Source organism: Ipomoea triloba, chromosome 5 (genome assembly GCF_003576645.1).
Source record: "Ipomoea triloba cultivar NCNSP0323 chromosome 5, ASM357664v1".
Lineage (NCBI taxonomy): Eukaryota > Viridiplantae > Streptophyta > Magnoliopsida > Solanales > Convolvulaceae > Ipomoea > Ipomoea triloba.
The window spans coordinates 21,938,006-21,958,141 of NC_044920.1; the positions used below are offsets into that span (position 1 = coordinate 21,938,006).

The following is a 20,136-nucleotide window of genomic DNA, read 5'->3' on the forward strand; positions in this document are numbered from 1 at the left end:
TTCAATGTTTCAACACAAATTTTAATTTATTCTAGGTACAAAATCAATACTCTTAAGGTATATAATTTCATAACACGAGACACAAAAACTCACAACACAAGACACAAAAACTCACAACACAAGACACATACACATGTTATTTATATGTACTTATTCTCAAATTTGATTTATGTAGATAATATATGTCCTATATGCATATAATTTCATAATACAAGACATAAATTCGTAAAATAAGACACAATATGTTGTGTGTTACACAACTACTAATCTATTATTTCAGGTACAGAATCTATACTCTTAACTGCTTAAGGTATAGAATTGCATAACATGGGGCACAAAATTAAAGCTCATAACACAAGATTGATACACATGTTTTATATTTACTTTAGTTCAGCTACATAAACAATATTTTTAAGGTACAGAATTGCATAATATAAGCCCGCATGGGCAGCTCAACTAGTCACATGGGTGAAATTTGGGAGAAAAATTGCATAATATAAGACAAAAAACGCATAACAGAAGACACAAAAACGCGTGGCAAAAGACACCAAAGCACATGTTATATATATTTACTTTATTTCAAGTACAGAATCCATATGCTTAAGGTACAAAATTGCATAACATGAAATATAGAATCACATAACACAAGGGTCCACAAGCGGTCGCTGTTAAAATTCAAATTCAAAACTACGTCGTTACGTTTAGGATTAGGGTTCACAGTGCATTGTGAACTAGGTGGACCCTAGTTCACGGTATAACGATTGAGTACCATGAAAGCTATCAAAAAGCAATAATAGTGAGGTATCACAATGTATTTTTTTTAATTTTTTTTTCTTTTTTTGAGGAATGGTATCACAATGTACTTATGTACCCAAATACACAATACCCAAAGCTGCCAAATTGCCAAGTTAACTTGCCATTCAATGCCACAGCCCTCTCCTACATTCTTGGATTTCTATAACCCGCCAATCTGCCACAAAATGCGCATTCTGCCTTCTCTCCTAAATTCTTGGAAATTCCATGACTACATTCTTGAATGTTTTTTTTTTTTTTTTTAAGAAATTAATTCGATTGTAATGCATTTTTATTAGAATTACACATTTATAACCAATCCTTCTTGAATAATTGGTTTGATCATACCTGGCCTTTCCCCTTTTGATGTGATGGAATGATCCTAAGATTATCTTTATTTATGCAAATGTGCAATACTTTCTCACTTTTAAAAGTGGATTCTACGTCTACATCATCAAATTTTAAATTATTTAACTATTTTTTTCACTTTCAAAAATAGTCCTACTTTCATATTATATATATATATATATATATATATATATATATATATATATATATATATATATATATATATATATAATTAATTAAAAAATAGAAAAACTGTCAAATGGCAACAAAAGCAACGGAGGGCAAGCTTGCATTCAAAAAAAAAAAAGAAAAAAGAAAAAATGAACTTTCTTTTTTTCACCTCACCCTAAAAGTCTTGGAGTTTGGTTGAGAACAACTTAAGACTTACTATATCCCCATTCTCTGAGATGGAGTACAATTTGCATCTAAAATGAAAATATTAACTAAATCATTTAGAAGATAATCCAACATTGTTGTCTCTCAACCAGTCATTTGTCCCAAATTTATTGTAAAATTAACACATTTGTCTACTTTGCTAAAAACATGAGTGATCAATCCTATATTAATTGATCTTGCAAGTTGCAATAGCTTAACAATGTTGGTAGTTAAAAACTTAAAAAATGAAGTTTTAAGTACAAATCACAGTGGCAGTGACAGTAAAATTAGTGAAATTTTAAGTTTTAAGTACAAATCACAGTGGCAGTGATAGTAAAATTTGTGAAATTAAAGGGCATCTCTGGTTAAATAGTCAACTTTAATAATTCATCTGAAAAGACAGAGACTGGGTCAGAGGATGGAAAAATTTGTATTGGCTACCACTTAACTTTACAGCTTTAAATAATTAAATTGCAATTTAAAAATTAAAGGAATTCTCTTTTTCCCAAATTTCTATATATTTTTTATAAAATTTTCTTAAACAATCAATTCATTCAACTTTTGCCATTTCAAAATCAAGGTTTATTAAATTTCCAAGACGGACTTCAAACCAATTATTTAACCACAATCAATACATTAAATTTTGGAATTAAATATTTATTTATTACTTAATTTTTCAGATTTTTAAATTTAATTTCAATTTCAATTTCAAATTTTTTTTTTCTAGCTTTATTTTCCTCCATCTTTTTTTCAAAAACCCTAATCCCACAACTCCTCTGGAAATTGTGACTTCACCCAGCAAGATTAATTTTTTTTTCTTAGTGTCTTCCATAAGTTAAATTTTTTTTTTTCAACTTTATACTTGTGCTCTGCAACAGCAGATTCTGAATCATAGTTCAGAATTTTGCAGATTTGCAGATGATCTTGAAAACACACGGAATATACTAGCATTTACAGATTCATAGTTCTTTTTTGAAGTAGGTTTAGTGTAAGATTATCCAGGTTCTTAATTGTGGTTTAACTTTTCTGGAAAAAGATTTGTATTTGTGCATTTTGTAGGCTTATTGATCCTTTTGTAAGTTGAGGGTTAAGCTGTTAGTATTGTCTGGGTTTAAGGGGTTATTTCTGGGTTTTTGTGAATGGAGGGAAAAGGAGGTGATGAAGATCCGGGGAGCTTTCAGGTGGGTCCCAGCGGTGAAAATCGGAGCCAGTTGATTGGATCAACTGCGGCGGCGACGCCGGCGGCTCCGGCGGCCAGTGTAGCCGGTAATTCAACAGATGTGAAGAAGAAGAGGGGAAGGCCAAAGAAGTATGGGCCAGATGGTTCAGTAAGGCTGGCATTGTCTCCAATGCCCATATCAGCTTCCATTCCTCTTACTGGGGATTATTCAGCTTGGAAACAACAACCCACTGTAGGCTCCTTGAAGAAGAAAAAGAAGTTCCTCCTGGAAAATCATGGTAAAGGGTTTTTGTCCCTTCCCTCTGTTTATTTTCTTGAGTTTTCAATTTGTGTTTGATTTTCCAGTGATTTACTGTTGCATAGGATTGTAGTATTCTGGCATTGTTATTGAGACTGGAGTGGGGTAGAAGACTAGAAGTTGTGTGTGATTGCTGTATAAGTGGACACATACCCAGAGTCTAGATCTAATTGTTTTGTGCTTTTCTCTATGGGTTTTGCTTGTTGTCTTGTAACCACTGGAGCTATTTGATGTGGGACTAGAATCCAAGTCAACAAATATTTTGTGTATCTTGATATTTTGATGTGTGTGGTGTTTGAAGAAGTTGCTGGATATGGGAGAAATGGAGAATCTTCCTTTGCATCTAAATCTCGGTACTAGTTCTAAGTGATAAGGTAGGTAGGCGATTTATCTAGATTGATGAATGAACACAACACTGATAAAGTGATAAGGTCAGCTTTTTTTTGGATGACGAGGGAAACCCCGCAACCCTTTTGGGTGTGGGTAAACCTCGCCTTGTGGCCCTAGCTGGTAAAGGACCACAAGGAAGTAAACCAGCCTAGGTTACCCATAGCTGACCGTCTAAAACCAAGGGTGTAAGAGATGTCATCATAGCGTCAAGTCTGTCTTTACCCAATCATTGCAAGAGATATAAGCTGGGAAATCAGAATAAACTGTGAATGATGATAGTGAGGGAATGATGTGACATGTGTGGATCTGACGCAATCATTCAGAGGAATCAGAGCCATATGCTGCTTAGATTCATTCACTAGTTTAGAATATAGAATAGATACTGACTTGAAGAATATCTTCTCTGCAATGAAGTTAAAGAAATGCTACGGAGTATGGTTTTATGTAGCTAATTACAATATTATACCGTAAAACTCCTGTTTATATGATGATAAACGAACAATGCTATGGACATGCTTGTAAAACTTCAGTTTTGCTAAAATCAGGTTGATCTTTTTTCCACCATTATGTACCTAGATTAGAGTAGATGTCAAATTTGACATTTTTGAAAGCATTAAGTTGTCATGTACAGAAAAAAAAAATTCTGAATTCACAGAGGTAAAAATGAAAACTGAAATTTGGAATGCAGCAAAAGAAAAAGTTTTCCATATTTGTATATATGTTGCAATATCGATAAAGTTCAAGTGTTTTTGCTACAAATTTTTACATCTTCAAGTATCTTTCTTCAGGGGAGCGAATGGCATACTCTGTTGGTGCAAATTTTACCCCTCATGTTATAACGGTTAATGCTGGAGAGGTATGGCTATTAGTCTGTGTTATATGTAATATTATTTCAGCATTAAATTTTCAAAACTTTGGTCCATATCTGTCAGATTCCAGATATTTAATTAAATTGGAATATAAGTATAAATTTAAGAATTTTGGCATATAGGGATCTCTAATTGTTACTCTGAAAAGTCAATACAGAGTGTACTGTAATTATAATTAATTTGACATTGTTTTTCCTCATAGAACATTCTATTATATTTAGAAACATGCAGCTAGAAATGTATCTATGGAATATATATCAATCTATATATTATTGTTATTGTTTTTATAATTTCTCTTGTAAAATTTTCCGAGGAATTTGTTTGCGCTTGCAGGATGTTACTATGAAAATCATTTCATTTGCTCAACAAGGGTCTAGAGCTATTTGTGTATTGGCCGCAAATGGTGCAATCTCAAATGTTACACTTCGACAGCCTAATTCTTCTGGTGGTACTTTGACCTATGAGGTGTGATTTACAACATTTAGTTTTATGTGCTTTTTAATACATAGCTATCCCTCAAACAACCGAGTGAACGCAAAGTGGACCGAACAAGCCCTAATACCATATTATAATCTAAGATTGGTCCTAGGTCACTCAATTGGGCTATAATGCACATGGGCCAAACCACACTAAAAAGACTGAATCCAATCAATTAGCTAGTCTAACCCATAACCTTATAAACCTATATATTCTCTCTTATATTTTCAATGTGCGACTCTTAACAGTTTCTAAAGCATAATTTTCTTTTTACAGGGGCGCTTTGAAATTCTTTCTCTAACAGGATCGTTTATGCCTAGTGACAATGGGGTGACAAAAAGCAGATCTGGCGGGATGAGCGTCTCTCTATCAGGCCCTGATGGTCGAGTTCTAGGCGGAGGACTTTCAGGAATGTTAGTTGCAGCTGGTTCTGTCCAGGTTCGGTTTCAACAGCCTTATTGTATCATTAGCTCTGCAACTAGGACATCGAATCAATTCATAAACCACGTGTACACAAACGCACATCTTAAAATTTGTGAAGTAATTACCGGTGTTTTGGCATACCAAATAATCTTTTGAGTGGATCAGGTTGTAGTTGGCAGCTTTCTTCACGGCCACCAGCTAGAGCAGAAACCCAAGAAGCCGAGATTCGAGCATACATCATCGATTCACAACCTCGTTTCTTCTAATCCTGTATCGGATGAGAAAAGCGAAGGAGCCTACAGTGGGCAAAGTCCAAATCCCACTTCTTCTCCTAGCTTCCACGGAGATAATTTACACTCTGCAAACTCCATGCACTTTTCAAGAATGTCTGCAATCGGGAATAACAATATTTCTTTGTCGAGGGAGGAACTTCAAGCCCCAAGCCCATCGAAATGTGAGGTCTCTTGCTGATTTCGCTGCCATTGTATCATTGACTGTTTGAGTGTACCCTTTACTCACAACTTTAGGCTCACGTTCCTTTGACCAACATTACACTTAGTGATCACTTCTAGTTTGGTAGGATTGTTGTAGAGATGAGTGACTTATAGATTAGCTTGAAAATTTTTACTATCCCTGTAGGTTTGGTAGTATTTACTACTGCTGTGATCACCCCATTCTGGCTGGGTTTCATTTCATCTTTTTGTCTGTAGAAACTGGGGGGTTGTATGAAACCACCTCAACTTTCATTGTAACACAAAATAATTGAAGACTTCTGAATTCCTTTTCTGTGTCATATGTTGTCTCTTTGTTTCATCTTCAGAATCTGTTTCCATATTTTTGGAGCATTAAATTGAATATATATATTCTCTTGCAGGTCACATCCTCTTGTACTCAACAAGAAGTTGAATATATACCAGGTTACAAGTTTAACTTCTACTTGGAGCGGTCTATTGGTCTTCTTGGTTTGAGTCGGTAAACTATTAGTAACCTAGGGTTGTTTAATGTTTATCCCATTATTTTTTTTTGACAAATGTTTATCCCATTATTGTCCTTTGAATAATGTAAACTTACTACAAGAGTTGTAAATAAATAAAAAGGTAAATTAGGTCCAAATGAGATGTGTAGCCACCAGCGGACGGCTTGGCCACCCGGACAAGGGGCACAAAGGCCCCCGTTGCCCAAGACCAAGAGCGGTCCTATAACTTACTAGCATTGGTTTGGCGAGGTACGCCACCCCTCAATGGACCACAAACTAGGGCTCGGCCAGGTGCTGGTCGGTGAACCCACAGGCCAAACGTACCACCTCATCCTCCTCATGTTCTTCTTGGTTCTACTCCATTTCGTGCTGCTAAATGTACCCTTAGCTCCATTTCATGCTGCCAAATGCACCACTTCCCTAAAAAAGCTACCCCTAGCCAAGTCCACCAACCTGCCTTCAATTATTCTTGTGTCATGCCCCCTTGGGCCCATCATAAATAAATGTATAGAAAAATTAATAATCTAGTATTGTAGACGGATGTTTGCGACAGTCTTCCAGTCTTCTGGTCTAATGGGCTTCAAAGTTTCAGCGAGAGGCACCCTAACCCAACGACAGTCTTCCAGTTTGATTGATGTCTACGACGTTCCTAGTTTATATTTGAAATGTTAAAATCAGGTACTACTAGCTCTTCTCAACGATGAATAAGCTAGATTTGGATCAAGTGGTGAGCGGCTAACGATGAATGACAAGAGAATAGAGGTGGTGATGATGAGAGATGACGGAGAATTGAGCGACAATAACTAGCTTTAGATAACAGACGACTATGTTAGCTAGTTTTTGGTTCATAGATATGAAGCCACTGCTGAGCTAAAGATGGAGATGTCATCACCGAGCTTCGAGAGAGGAGAAGAGACTATTTTAACACAATAAACTAGGAGATAGTTAGTATATCTTGGGCGTAATTATTTCAGATTAATATAACAGGCATCTGTGGTACACTACTACAGACGCCTATTATTAAATTTTGTTTTAAATTTTTTCATAAAAATTATACACGTCTGTAGTTTGTAATCAAAGATGTGGAAAGTTGTTTAAAAAATTACAAAGTTACCATAGTTTGAATTTTTTTACTTTTCAGATTTTTAGTTTTAACTAAAGATGCCTATTGTTACACTTTCTTGGTCAATTCTCTGCTAGTAAAGAGAGCTAATATGTAATTTATTATTCTTTTATATATTTAAATTTGGTAGTTTAAACTAATAATTAATATTAATTTTTTTTAAATATTAAAAATTATACTAAATTACTAGTTTGACTATAGAATCCACTGGGGGCGGGGATTCTTGTCCTCCAAAATTCCCAGTGAAAATAACAATTGTTATAATAATAATATTATTATATAAGTTAAACAAAGTACCTAAGTAGTTAGTTAGTTAATTTGAATTAGTCAATATGTGGATAATAATGCATCATGGCATGCAGTACGTGAGTTGTGTGGAGTGATTGTAGCTTTGCATGACCTTAAGTTTAACATTATCTTGTTGTGCTCTTTGCACTATAAATAGGTGCATTACTCATTTTATATATCATCAATTCAAAGTATCATTTCTTTTCTATTCATCTTTCTCTCTCGTTATATATATATATTTATATATATTATATAGATATATTATATATATTATATAGATATATTATAATTAATATATCTAACATTTGGTATCAGAGCTAGTCAACCTTCCAACCCCGTGATATTGTCCGTAGTGAAATATGGCCACAAATTTCAATATTGTATGGTCGGGTCCCAAATTAGACGGGAAACTCGATTACAATTATTGGCAAATTATGATGACCACTCATTTGAAAGCCCAAAATCTTTGGAGCTTTATTGATCCCGGTCTACAAGAAGGAGCTGATGCAGCCGCTATACGGCGCGATCAATTGGCCTTGGGGCAGATTCACCAAGGTGTTGATTACTCAATTTTTGGGCAATTAGCTGGGGCTCAAACAGCAAAGCAAGCTTGGGACATCCTAATGGTGTCAAACAAAGGAGTTGATCGGGCACAAAAGTCGAAGTTGCAGTCGTTGAGAAGGTTGTACGATCGATGTGAGATGACCTCTACAGAAACAGTAGATGCATATTTCACTCGTCTTATTGATCAGGTGAATAAGATGAGGTTATATGGAGATAAGATTGAAGATGGTGCAGTGGTTGAAAAAGTTCTTCGAACTATGCCGATGAAGTATGACCATGTGGTGGCTTCAATTACAGAGTCACACAAAACCGAGCTCTTATCAGTTGCAGAGCTGAAAGGTATGATAGAAAGTCATATTGACAGGATTGAGTCAAAGTCGGAACCACTTGCAGAAGAAGCTTTGAAGAGCCAAGTCACTCTTAATATGACTGGGCCTAATCAAAGCGGTGGAGGATCTGGTAGAGGTCGTGGAAGAGGAAGAGGAGGATTTAGAGGAAGAGGACGTGGTAGCTCCAATCAAGGAGGAGGACGAGGTAACTCCAACCAAGGAAGAGGTGGAGGTAATGCCAAACAAGGCAAATTTCCATTTCATTGCTACAATTGTGGCAAGTATGGGCACAAGATTGCAGATTGCTGGTACAATGAGGACAATCGTGGAAATCAAGCAAACATTGCTGAAAAGTCCGGTGAGAGTTCTGAAACCTTACTTTTGGCCAATAATAGTTTTTCTACAGACGAAAACATATGGTTCTTGGATACTGGGTGTAGTAACCATATGTGTGGGAAGAAAGAATTGTTTTCCGAACTAGATGAATCAGTCCGGTCTGAAGTGACATTTGGCAACAAGTCAAAAGTGCCAATTTTGGGAAAAGGTAAAATCTCTATTCAGTTGAAAGATGGTACTCATAATTTTATATCCGATGTTTTCTATGTTCCTGAACTGCACCAAAATTTGTTGAGTATGGGGCAGTTGTCAGAAAAAGGATATAAGATAAATATTACTCAGGGGTGTTGTACCATTGTAGATGCTAAGGGAGTTTTGATTGCAAAGGTGAATATGTCCCAAAATCGACTATTTCCTTTGAAAATCAATCATGCACTTCTTGCTTGCTTCAATTCTGAAATATGTGATGATAATTGGTTATGGCATATGCGATTTGGACATTTCCATTTCTCTGGATTAAATTATCTAGCGAAAAAGAAGCTTGTTTCTGATTTACCTGTTGTAAATGTCCCTGATCGTATTTGTGAGATTTGTTTGATTGGGAAGAAGCATAGAGATCCCTTCCCCGTGGGCAAGTCAAGGAGAGCCACAAAACAGTTGGAGATTATCCACTCAGACCTGTGTTCGTTGGAGGTTCCCTCACATGGAGGTTGTAAGTACTTTGTTACTTTCATTGATGATTTTAGTAGGAAAACATGGGTTTACTTTCTGAAGCAAAAGTCTGATGCATGTGATGTTTTCAAACAATTTAAGACTTTTGTTGAAAAGCAAAGTGGTTATGATATCAAAATCTTGAGAACTGATAGAGGTACAGAATATATTGCTTGTGATGATTTTTTGAAGGAGAAAGGTATTCAGCACCAGATGACAGCTAGATACACTCCACAACAAAATGGAGTGGCTGAGAGGAAGAATAGATCAATCATGGATATGGTGAGGTGCATGCTGAAATCTAAAAATCTGCCTAAGCCTTTTTGGGCAGAGGCTGTTGCTTGTGCTGTCTATCTATTGAACAGGTGTCCAACTAAAAGTGTTCGTGATAAGACACCTGAAGAAGCTTGGAGTGGAAGAAAACCCTCTATCAGACATCTCAAGGTTTTTGGATGTTTGGCATATGCACATGTGCCAGATCAATTGAGAAAGAAGTTGGATGATAAAGGAGAGAAGTGTATATTCATTGGTTATAGTGACGGTTCAAAGGCTTATAGACTATACAACCCTGAAACTAAAAAGGTTGTTATAAGCCGTGATGTCACTTTTGATGAATATAGTGCCTGGGATTGGTCAGCTAAAGCTGAAAGGTCAGTTGTTGTTCCTGTTGTTGACGATATTGTTGATGAGCAACCGATTCTAGATAATGTCCAGTCTCCTTCACAACCAGAGTCATCTGTTCGACGATCTCAACGCGAGCGACAATTACCAGCTCGCTTGCAGGATTATGTTTTAGGTCATGATAATGACCTGTCTGATGAAGAGATTGTTCAATTTGCTCTTTTTGCAGATTGTGACCCTCTATCTTTTGAGGAGGCTGCTACAGAAACTCATTGGCTTAAGGCGATGGATGAGGAGATTCGCGCCATTGAAAAGAATGGTACCTGGGAGTTAACAGATTTACCTCCTGGAAAGAAGCCAATTGGAGTAAAGTGGGTCTACAGAACCAAATACAAGTCAAATGGAGAAATTGACCGTTTTAAAGCACGGTTGGTAGCAAAGGGCTACAAGCAGAAACCATGTATTGATTATTTTGAGGTTTTTGCTCCAGTAAGTAGACTTGATACAGTTCGAATGGTTATTTCTCTTGCTGCTCAAAATAATTGGAAATTGCATCAAATGGATGTCAAGTCTGCTTTTTTGAATGGTTTTCTTGAAGAAGAGATATATGTTGAGCAACCTGCAGGATTTGTGCAGAAAGGGGAGGAATCTAAAGTTTACAGGTTGAGAAAAGCTTTATATGGCTTAAAGCAGGCGCCTAGGGCGTGGTATGGTTGCATTGACTCATATTTTCTTGAAAGTGGTTTTATGAGATGTCCCCATGAACACACTTTGTATGTCAAATGCACTGATTCTGGTGACGTTGTTATAATCTGTCTCTATGTTGATGATTTGGTTTTTACTGGAAATAATTTGAAGCTAATCTCATAATTCAGGGAGGCACTAATTAAGAGATTTGAAATGACTGATATGGGTCTTATGTGTTACTTTCTTGGCCTTGAGGTTGTTCAGATGGATGGTGGAATCTTTATTTCACAGAAGAAGTATGTTGCTGATATTTTGAAAAAGTTCAAAATGGAGAACTCCAAACCAGTTTTAACTCCGGTAGCTGAAAAGTTAAAGGTGTCCAAAGATGAGTCTTGTAAGAATGTGAATGTTACAGCTTATAAAAGCTTAATTGGGAGTTTGAGGTATCTGGTGGCAACCAGGCCAGATATTTCTTTTGGAGTTGGAATACTCAGCAGATTCATGGAGGAACCAAAAGAATCACATTGGGCTGCAGCAAAGCGGATTCTGAGATATGTCAAAGGTACGAGTAATGATGGAATTTTTTACTCTACTAATGAAGTTGTGGAGCTTGCTGGATACACAGACAGTGATTGAGCTGGAGATGTTGAGACCAGAAAAAGCACATCAGGATATGCCTTCTATCTTGGTTCAGCCATATTTTCTTGGTCTTCAAAGAAGCAGCAGATTGTAGCACTTTCAACCGCAGAAGCAGAATATATTGCAGCAGCAAATTGTGCTACTCAAGCAATTTGGCTGAGAAGAATTTTGGAATTCTTACAACACAAGCAGGAAGCACCTACAACTATTTTTTGTGACAACAAGTCTGCAATTTCGTTGTCCAAGAATCCTGTGTTTCATGGTCGCAGCAAACATATTGATATCAAGTATCACAAAATCAGAGAGTTGGTTGCTGAAAAAAAAATCAACATTGAGTATTGTTCAAGTGCATGTCAAGTTGCTGATATCTTTACGAAGCCGTTGAAGACAGGGACATTTCTCAAATTGAAGAAGGATATTGGGATGACCAATATATTCAACTTGGTTTAAAGGAGGCAATGTTATAATAATAATATTATTATATAAGTTAAACCAAGTACCTAAGTAGTTAGTTAGTTAATTTGAATTAGTCAATATGTGGATAATAATGCATCATGGCAAAGTACGTGAGTTGTGTGGAGTGATTGTAGCTTTGCATGACCTTAAGTTTAGCATTATCTTGTTGTGCTCTTTGCACTATAAATAGGTGCATTACTCATTTTATATATTATCAATTCAAAGTATCATTTCTTTTCTATTCCTCTTTCTCTCTCGTTATATATATATATTTATATATATTATATAGATATATTATAATTAATATATCTAACAACAATAGAGAAAATTTTTTATACCCAGTTGAAGACGAAACAAGAAGTGGGGCCGGTCATAAGAATGGGTATGGGAAATATACTACTCTTTTCCGCTCTGTTGCCATCCCTAGCCGGTCCATGTCGGGGTATATATCTTGCAAACCACTGCACCCAGGAACATGAGAGGGATACCTGTAATCGCATCCACCATTGTATTCCTTGAAGCAGAAGCCTGGACGATCACTGCACATATTAATTAGGAGATTCAATTCCGTTGTCAGCCCAACACGCTTTTTGGGACAACCCACAATCTAAAAATACACACAAATTAAAAGTTTTGGTCACATATTCAAGTCACTATGGGGAGTGTTAATTAAGAAACAATTGAATTAAAACCATAAACATTAAAATATTATTGTTTAAAAAAATCAAAACATTAAATAAGTGATAAGCGTGGATATTCGCCCATCATTATGGTGAATATGTTTTCACAACAAATAATGATGGGATTAGTAAGAATCTTAACTTTAATTTTCCTATAATCCTAATAAAAGGAATGATTTGGCCTCATATGCTCCCCTCTAAACACCCATTATGATTAGGTCCAAATTGCATGTAAATCTTATTTCAAAAATTATGTATCTGCAGTTAACCTATTATATGTCTCCAGTTAATAAATTATGTGTCTGTAAATAAATTGAAGACACATAATATGTTAACCGTATATTATGTGCATGCAGTTAACATTACATACGCGTAATTTATTAACTGCAAGCGTATAATATATTATTTGAATATTATTTCGGACGAAAATTCATAATGCAAGGTGGACGTGTTGGATGGTATAATTTGTCTCTAAACACCGTATTGTACATTTGTACTTAAGGTTGTGATGATGAAGCACGTGCAGGCACTCAATCAAATAGGGCATGCCAATGCAAGAAGGTGATGAGGATTAGAGTTTCTGCACATAATTATGTTTATATTTTGGGGCCATCCCTTTAAGGAATGTCTAGCAAAAGAGAAACATATAACTCCCCCCTATCACCCCTTGCGATTTGCCAAGGAATAAAGGTAATTAGGGAGTCCCCTGGCCTATTGCATATGCCCTCATGGGCATGGCTGTGCACATCATCATTAGGTTTCCTCCCCCATTTCTAACTTTATGTACGGATACTTCACACACGATTTGTCTCGTTATTCAATTTTATTTATGTTTATCGTGTACAGAACATGGCAATGATTCTGATGTTCACGAGAGAATGGAAACTACAAGTTTATCACCTTCCACTATATATATGTCGCCATTGCTACTACCAAATAGTTGCGTATACTCTAACTCACTGTATTAATCTTATCTTATGTTAATACTACTTATCGATATCTGACTAATTAATACTCATCCCAAACTATATTTTATCACTTCTTAATTGAAATTCTTAAATTTTGTATTATCCATTTTATATGTACCGATCAAATGAGAACCCGTAGTCATGTGCAAACGTGCAGATTTGTGTACTTATAACGATTATATTGTGCAATTTTAAAAGGTGTGCATTGCACTTTTGATTATTGGATATATTTTGCACATTTAGGGTCCGTTTGGAAAACAGAAAAATGACTTCTGGAAAATGAGTCATTTTCCGGAAAACAGTTTCATTTCCAGTGTTTGGATGTATTATGGAAAACTGTCTTTGTGTGTTTGGTTCATTTTCTGGAAAATGGATATAATTGTATAATTAAACATTGTAATTGTTTTATTTAAAATATAAAAAATTATAATAGTTATTAAAATAATGATATTTAATAAAAAAATAGAATTTATAAAAAAAATAAAATAAAATAAAATGTAGCAAAGGTTTTCGGCGGTTTTCCCACCTCCTTGGTCCATGGTCATGGGTGATATGGCTTGGTTTTGGTCGAAAACATGCGAAACAACTATTCTGACGATTCCGTAAAATGACTTACGGAAAAAAATTCCATAAGTCATTTTCCGGAAAAATGAACTGATTTTCCTTGGTCAACGGAAAACATTTTCCGTTGACCACATTTTCCGGACGTTGCCAAACACAGAAAACTCAGAAAACATTTTCCGGAAATCATTTTACGGGTTACCAAACACACCCTTAGGGTATCTTTGGTTCAAAGATTGGTATTTTTCATTTTTAAAAATTTTTCATTTAATTTTTTTTCTCCCTTATATTTTTTATTCTGTTGTTTAAAAGTAGAGGAATAAAAGGGTAATGAGTTTTGTAATTACTGAAGGATTTAGGAATGACAATGGGGCGGGGCGGAGATATTCCCTGCCCTTGCACCCATATTCCCAACCAACTCCCCGCGCCCGCACCCGCGCGGGTGATAAAATTTATACCCCACCCATGAAGATTTTGTGGGTGCGGGTAATACCCAACCCGCAACTCTAATCAATAATATTACACTTAAATATAATAAAAATTTTATAACTACAATTCAATTATCACATGAATTCTTTTTATAACTTTGAACATAACTCAAAAATTTAATGAGTATCAAAACGAATTTATGTTGTGTATTTTTATAATTTTTACTTTTGAGTTGTACTCGTAAATATAATAGTATGCAAATTTATTATTTATGTTGTGCACTTTAATTTTAAAATTTTAAGTTACGAACTTTATTTTTTGCACTTATAAAAATCATAAAATGCACTTTGTACACATTTGTGTTATATGCTTTAGACAATTTAGAGCTCGCACGTTTGTACTTAGCTTGATCCAGTATATATATATATATATATATATATATATATATATAGAGGATGAGTTTGGGTACGAGGATGCTCCCAGGTGCAGTTATGCGGTTATATATGAACCGTTGATCAAATCTAGATCAACGGCTCAAATCAATGAGAATTTTAAAAAAAAAAAAACGCGTGTGAAAGAAGCATTAGCTAAAAATGGCGCACCTTAAGTGATAGAAACACACATCAAGTGTTAGAACAACGCAACTTAAGTGTTAAAATGACACACCTTAAGTTTTATTCTTGAGGGCTTGAGTTAGGGGTCTGGCAGACCCCTCACTCAGGCCCTTTAGTTCAAAAGGAAGAAGGGTGGCGGGCAAGGAGTGCCTGTTACCCTTTGCCGTCTTCTTCTTGAGGTACGGGGTGACTGGCCACCCTAACCTGCTAGTTATGTGGATAGTTCTGTTCCAATTTTGAAGAAGAAACACGACGCATCTTAAGCACAAGACCTACGCACCTTAAGCACAAATCCTGCGCATCATAAGTTTGATCAATATGAAAAATGACCAAATTGCCACCACGTTTTTTTTGAAAACATTGTTAATCCTGTCCGTTGATTTTGGCAAGATCAATAACTTTCCTATCACCGCACAACCGCACTTGAGCAATTCAATATATATATATATATATATTAGGTGGCATATTAAGTCGTTGATATATAAAGAGTTGGCTGAATTTCCATCTTAGCTTGCTTAGTGAAAAGTCTAGTCAGTCACTCATAAATCTTTGCTTTTCGTTTCTTCTCTTTGTTTCTTTTCTTCTTCCAACAAGGAATAATGGTCAATCTCTAGGCACTTAAAATATTTCACAGCAGGTTGATTTATGCTTAGCTTTAAATTAAAATCCTTTATTTCGTGACGGACTACCTGCACGCCTAGAAATTAAATTACAAATTTTTATCACTTTTTTTTCGACCACCTTTAATATGTGATAAAAATTCAAACTACTTTTTAAATAGTCAGAAATGTATGTTTTGCACATACAATTAAAATTCCAGGTTGTATTTTAGTTTTTGTGAAGATTCAATTGTGGTTTTCCACATATCCTATGAATGAATAGGATTCCAGATAGGTTTGTTTTACCAAACTAAATAATATTTTCTTGTCCGACATATACTTATTCAGCAAGCAGCATTCTAGCTAAAAGACAGTCCCCTTCCCCACGCCCTTTGCCTTTCACCAGAACTTGTATAGTTGTATGTCCCTGTTGAAAGTGTTTGGACCTCATTTCATAATTGGAAAATACTACAAGTTGTTTTAAGATTATATATCTCGTCACCTAACCTATATTAATTGAGTAGAAAAGAAAGGAAAATAAAAAGTTAGTCACTTATAGAGTCAATATACTTGTACTTTATGCACCAAATCACAATAAAGGTATATTGTGCATTTGAGGCATGCAGGTTGATGGATGGGATATTAGGGTCCCGATCGCCCGACTGATCGAATCTCTCTCTTAGCAACTGGTCAGAGCGATAGAGTATGGCTTTGGGCTAGCTTGACATAGGCCAAGGGACTACATATTGGGCTTTACAGGTAGGATGGGGCTCACAACCCCATGGCCCAACGCGGGCAGGAGTGGGGCATCCTGGGTTAATTCATGTCGCAATAGGACTAGGTTACCTATTCTTAATGTAACAATAACTTTCAACGCGTTTCATTTTAGGATTTAATTTCCTTTTAGGACTCTTCCTTCTCTGTATAAAGATCACTTCCTCAGGGGTTAAAACGGATATGATTTTTCCTAATAAAATATCTATTAACTCTAGACTATCTTTCGATTTTCTCTAAACACGTACTTGCTATTTTAATGATGGTGTTGTCACACTATCAACTACCTCTTATTAGTTGTAAAACCAACACAGGTGCGGGGAAAGAACCGTTGAGCAGAGGTATGTAAGACCAAGTTTAGTATCCTATCATCTAAACGTTTCACTAATTCTGCAATTAATAAAGAAATAAAGTTAGTTATTCGTAACTAGTTATAGCTTTTGGAGAAGCGTTTGGAGCCCATAAAAAAATAATGTCTATACTTCTTCAATTATATTTATGATTATCAACCACAACAAAATGAAAGTATGAAGTAAAATGAGAACGTTACTGATAAATAGTATTTAAAATCTAGATTTTTGGAGAAACTTCCATTGCTGATTTGATTCAGAAATGAATGAATCATCCCACTTAAGTGGGATTCAATTGAGTAAACAGCAAAGCAATCTGCGCCACCCAAAAAGTTGAAGAATGAAAAACCAAAATAATTCAATTCCAAGAAGAAAATTGTACACGTATGAAAGCATAAATTATGCAATTTGGTTCAAAAGTGTTGACTTTGATTCATAATCACTACTTTTGGTTTAAGAGACCAAAGGTCTATCACAACTCACAAGCCAGCCAGCAAGCTAAACATCATGTCACTTGTCACCCTCAAAATAGGATCTCCATCATACACGCTGACATAGTACTGGAGAAATTCTCCAGCCAATTAGAATTTGGTGAATTATTAGTATTTCAATAGTTATAATATATTTTGAATTTGTAATATTTTATTTAAATCAGGGATACAGATCAGGTTTACTTTTGAATTATAAAAAAAAAAATACAATTAAATCTTCAAATAAGAATAAGTTTCAAATGCACACTTTAACTCAAAATTAAAACAATTAGGTGCAATTGCAGCCCTTTTGTATAGGTAAACTTCTGTAGAAACCAGTAAAGGTTTAATGGTGTCTAATGTGCAATATCAATTACTTAGAAGATTGCTTATAAACAGTGGTAATTACATTTTTTTTTTTGAGAATTGTAGTTTATTTTAGAGTTTAAATTGCTTATAAAACAGTGGTAATTACATTTTTTTTTTGAGAATTGTAGTTTATTTTAGAGTTTAAATGAAATGTCAGTATCGAATATTTATCGTTGCGCAAAAAATTATAGATAATAGCGAAGATGTAATTTTATTTCATTATACTTGCGTAGCAATTAGCGTCATGTTTCGATGGAAGAACGATGAAGTCGGCCCAAACCAATTAAGCCTCTAACAACAAATTTTACTGTGGACCATGAAGTAGGTATCATTCTAATTAAATTTCAGTCTCATTTGACAATATTGCTATATTTTTTAGTTCAATCTTCCAAAGACTAGTTTTATTATAACAATACCAAAGCCAAAGCATCATTTTAGTTTAATTTTACACAAACACTAGTTTAATTATAGAATATTGAAGTATTATTTTAGTTACACTTCAGATTCATTTGAAAATATATGTTATTGTATGTCTCTGAATTTTAGTTTTATTTTCCACACACAATAGTTTTATTATACAAATACTAAAGTATCATTTTAATTATACTATAATTTCATTTGACAATATATATTATTGAATGTGCTCTATTTTTTAGTTTCATTTTTTCACACAGTAGTTTCATTATAGCAACACTAAAGTATTATTTTAATTTTACTGCAGTTTCATTTGACGACCATGGTCCACACAACGTTGTGGAAATTAACGTTGTCTATATACGATTTTCTATTTTATAGTGATTGTTCTAATTTTGCAAAGTAAGGGGTCCATAGCTCAGTGGTAGAGCATTTGACTGCAGATTAAGCAGTCATCGGTTCGAACCTGGTTGGGTCCTCAGAAAGATTTATTCATTTTTTACCCACAACTTTGTACATAAATCTTTTTATTCATTTTTATGATTTGTTTTTAAAAAACACATTTAAATTTATACAAATGTATTTTCAAAGTATTTTGTAATTTGTGTCTTACCTTTTATGCACATAACTTACTGAACATAAGAAATTTGTATAGTTCTTTTACCAATTAAGATATTAAAGTGAAAAATTTTTTGATCAAATTTTTTGCAATGTCTCTTTATATGCACACAGAAGAGAATTTTAACATACTAGATCTAACTAAATAGTTATAGTAAGGGTGTGTTTGGTTGGTGGGTTTAGGTATAAGGAATGGGTATGAAAGTGATTGCTTGTGTTTGGTTGATAGGTTTTGTGAATGCTACTATGGGTTTGGAATACCCCATTAATGAGAAAACCCATACCCTTATTAAATAAGGTTTCATCCCTCTTCCTCCTTTCTTCCCCAACAATTAATAACCATTCCCATTCCACCCAACTACCAAACATGCTAAATACTTTCACCAAAACCCATTACCATTACCAAGTTTTTGATACCCATTCCGATTCCGATTCCCATGTGCGAACCAAACGCACCCTAAGTCATTCCACCTATGAAAATGTAAGATTTGTTGCTTCAAAAACATTCTAAAATTCTCAAGGATATAAAATACTAATACTTTGAACTTGTTTGTTTGTTCGTTTTTTTTATTTTGTTTTGTTTTGTTTTGTTTTGTTTTTTTTTAAATCAACATGGGAGATATAATATGCAGAATAAACAATATTTATTTCTTTAGGAAAGGTTTGTGAAATTAAATATTTGATTTGTTACTCCGTATTAACTTTAAAAATACTCTTATCATCCATAACTTATAGGCTTCGAGCACAATGTATTGAGCTCCTTATCTTTTCAAAGTCTAATATCTTTTTTTTATTGTTTTCTACTCATTCCTAATCACATTTCACACATTGAAGAATGAAGATGGGATAAATCTGATATGATATTGCAACAGTTTTATACTTGCCTCCCATCCATGCTTAATGAATAAAACCCTTGGTCCATAGCATGTACTCTTCGCGGGAAAGTAGTTAGAGTTTTAATCTGTGGTGTCCATTCAATTATTTATTTTTTTAAAGCAAACCAATTAATGTTTATATATTAATCGAGATGAAATATAGAGGGAAGAGTCTCAATACAAATTGTTAGCCTGAGAATAGGCCGTTGTAGCTAAAGAATGATCTAAAGTATTGTCAACTCATGAAAATCTTTATCCATGGCCAAGTTGTAAATTTAGAAAATAATTTATATTAATTTTCATACTATAAAAGTTTTATTGATCGAAAAATCTATGTTATAAATACGATTTTTATTCTAATGCATTATCAATATTAGGAGTCGGCACAGGTTGGGTTTAGATTTGACCCGGCCAGAACTTTAGATACCAAAATTTTTGGGTTGAGAATTTTTAAACTTATAGCCTAAACTGACACACACACACACTCATATATATATATATATATATATATATATATATATATATATATATAT

The 20,136-nt window shown here is 34.6% G+C and overlaps 1 protein-coding gene and 1 non-coding gene across 2 annotated transcripts; both read left to right on the forward strand.

Moving 5' to 3' along the window:
- The first annotated feature begins 2,279 nt into the window (after positions 1-2,279).
- On the forward strand, positions 2,280-5,945 carry LOC116019252 (AT-hook motif nuclear-localized protein 2-like). Its single transcript, XM_031259401.1, has 5 exons — positions 2,280-2,973; positions 4,172-4,239; positions 4,586-4,717; positions 5,006-5,167; positions 5,318-5,945. Exons 1-5 carry the CDS (start codon positions 2,655-2,657, stop codon positions 5,621-5,623), a joined length of 987 nt encoding a protein of 328 aa, XP_031115261.1. The 5' UTR covers positions 2,280-2,654; the 3' UTR covers positions 5,624-5,945.
- Positions 5,946-18,517: 12,572 nt separating this feature from the next.
- Positions 18,518-18,589, forward strand: TRNAC-GCA. Its single transcript has one exon. It is a non-coding gene; the product is annotated as a tRNA-Cys (tRNA).
- Positions 18,590-20,136: the final 1,547 nt, after the last annotated feature.

What these genes read in the sequence shown, in the direction of transcription:
- LOC116019252 (XM_031259401.1), top strand. Translation starts at nt 2,655, where the DNA reads ATGGAGGGAAAAGGAGGTGATGAAGATCCGGGGAGCTTTCAGGTGGGT. An exon ending in TAACGGTTAATGCTGGAGAG is followed by an intron (nt 4,240 to 4,585) that starts GTATGGCTATTA and finishes TTGCGCTTGCAG; the next exon opens with GATGTTACTATGAAAATCAT. An exon ending in TTGCAGCTGGTTCTGTCCAG is followed by an intron (nt 5,168 to 5,317) that starts GTTCGGTTTCAA and finishes TGAGTGGATCAG; the next exon opens with GTTGTAGTTGGCAGCTTTCT.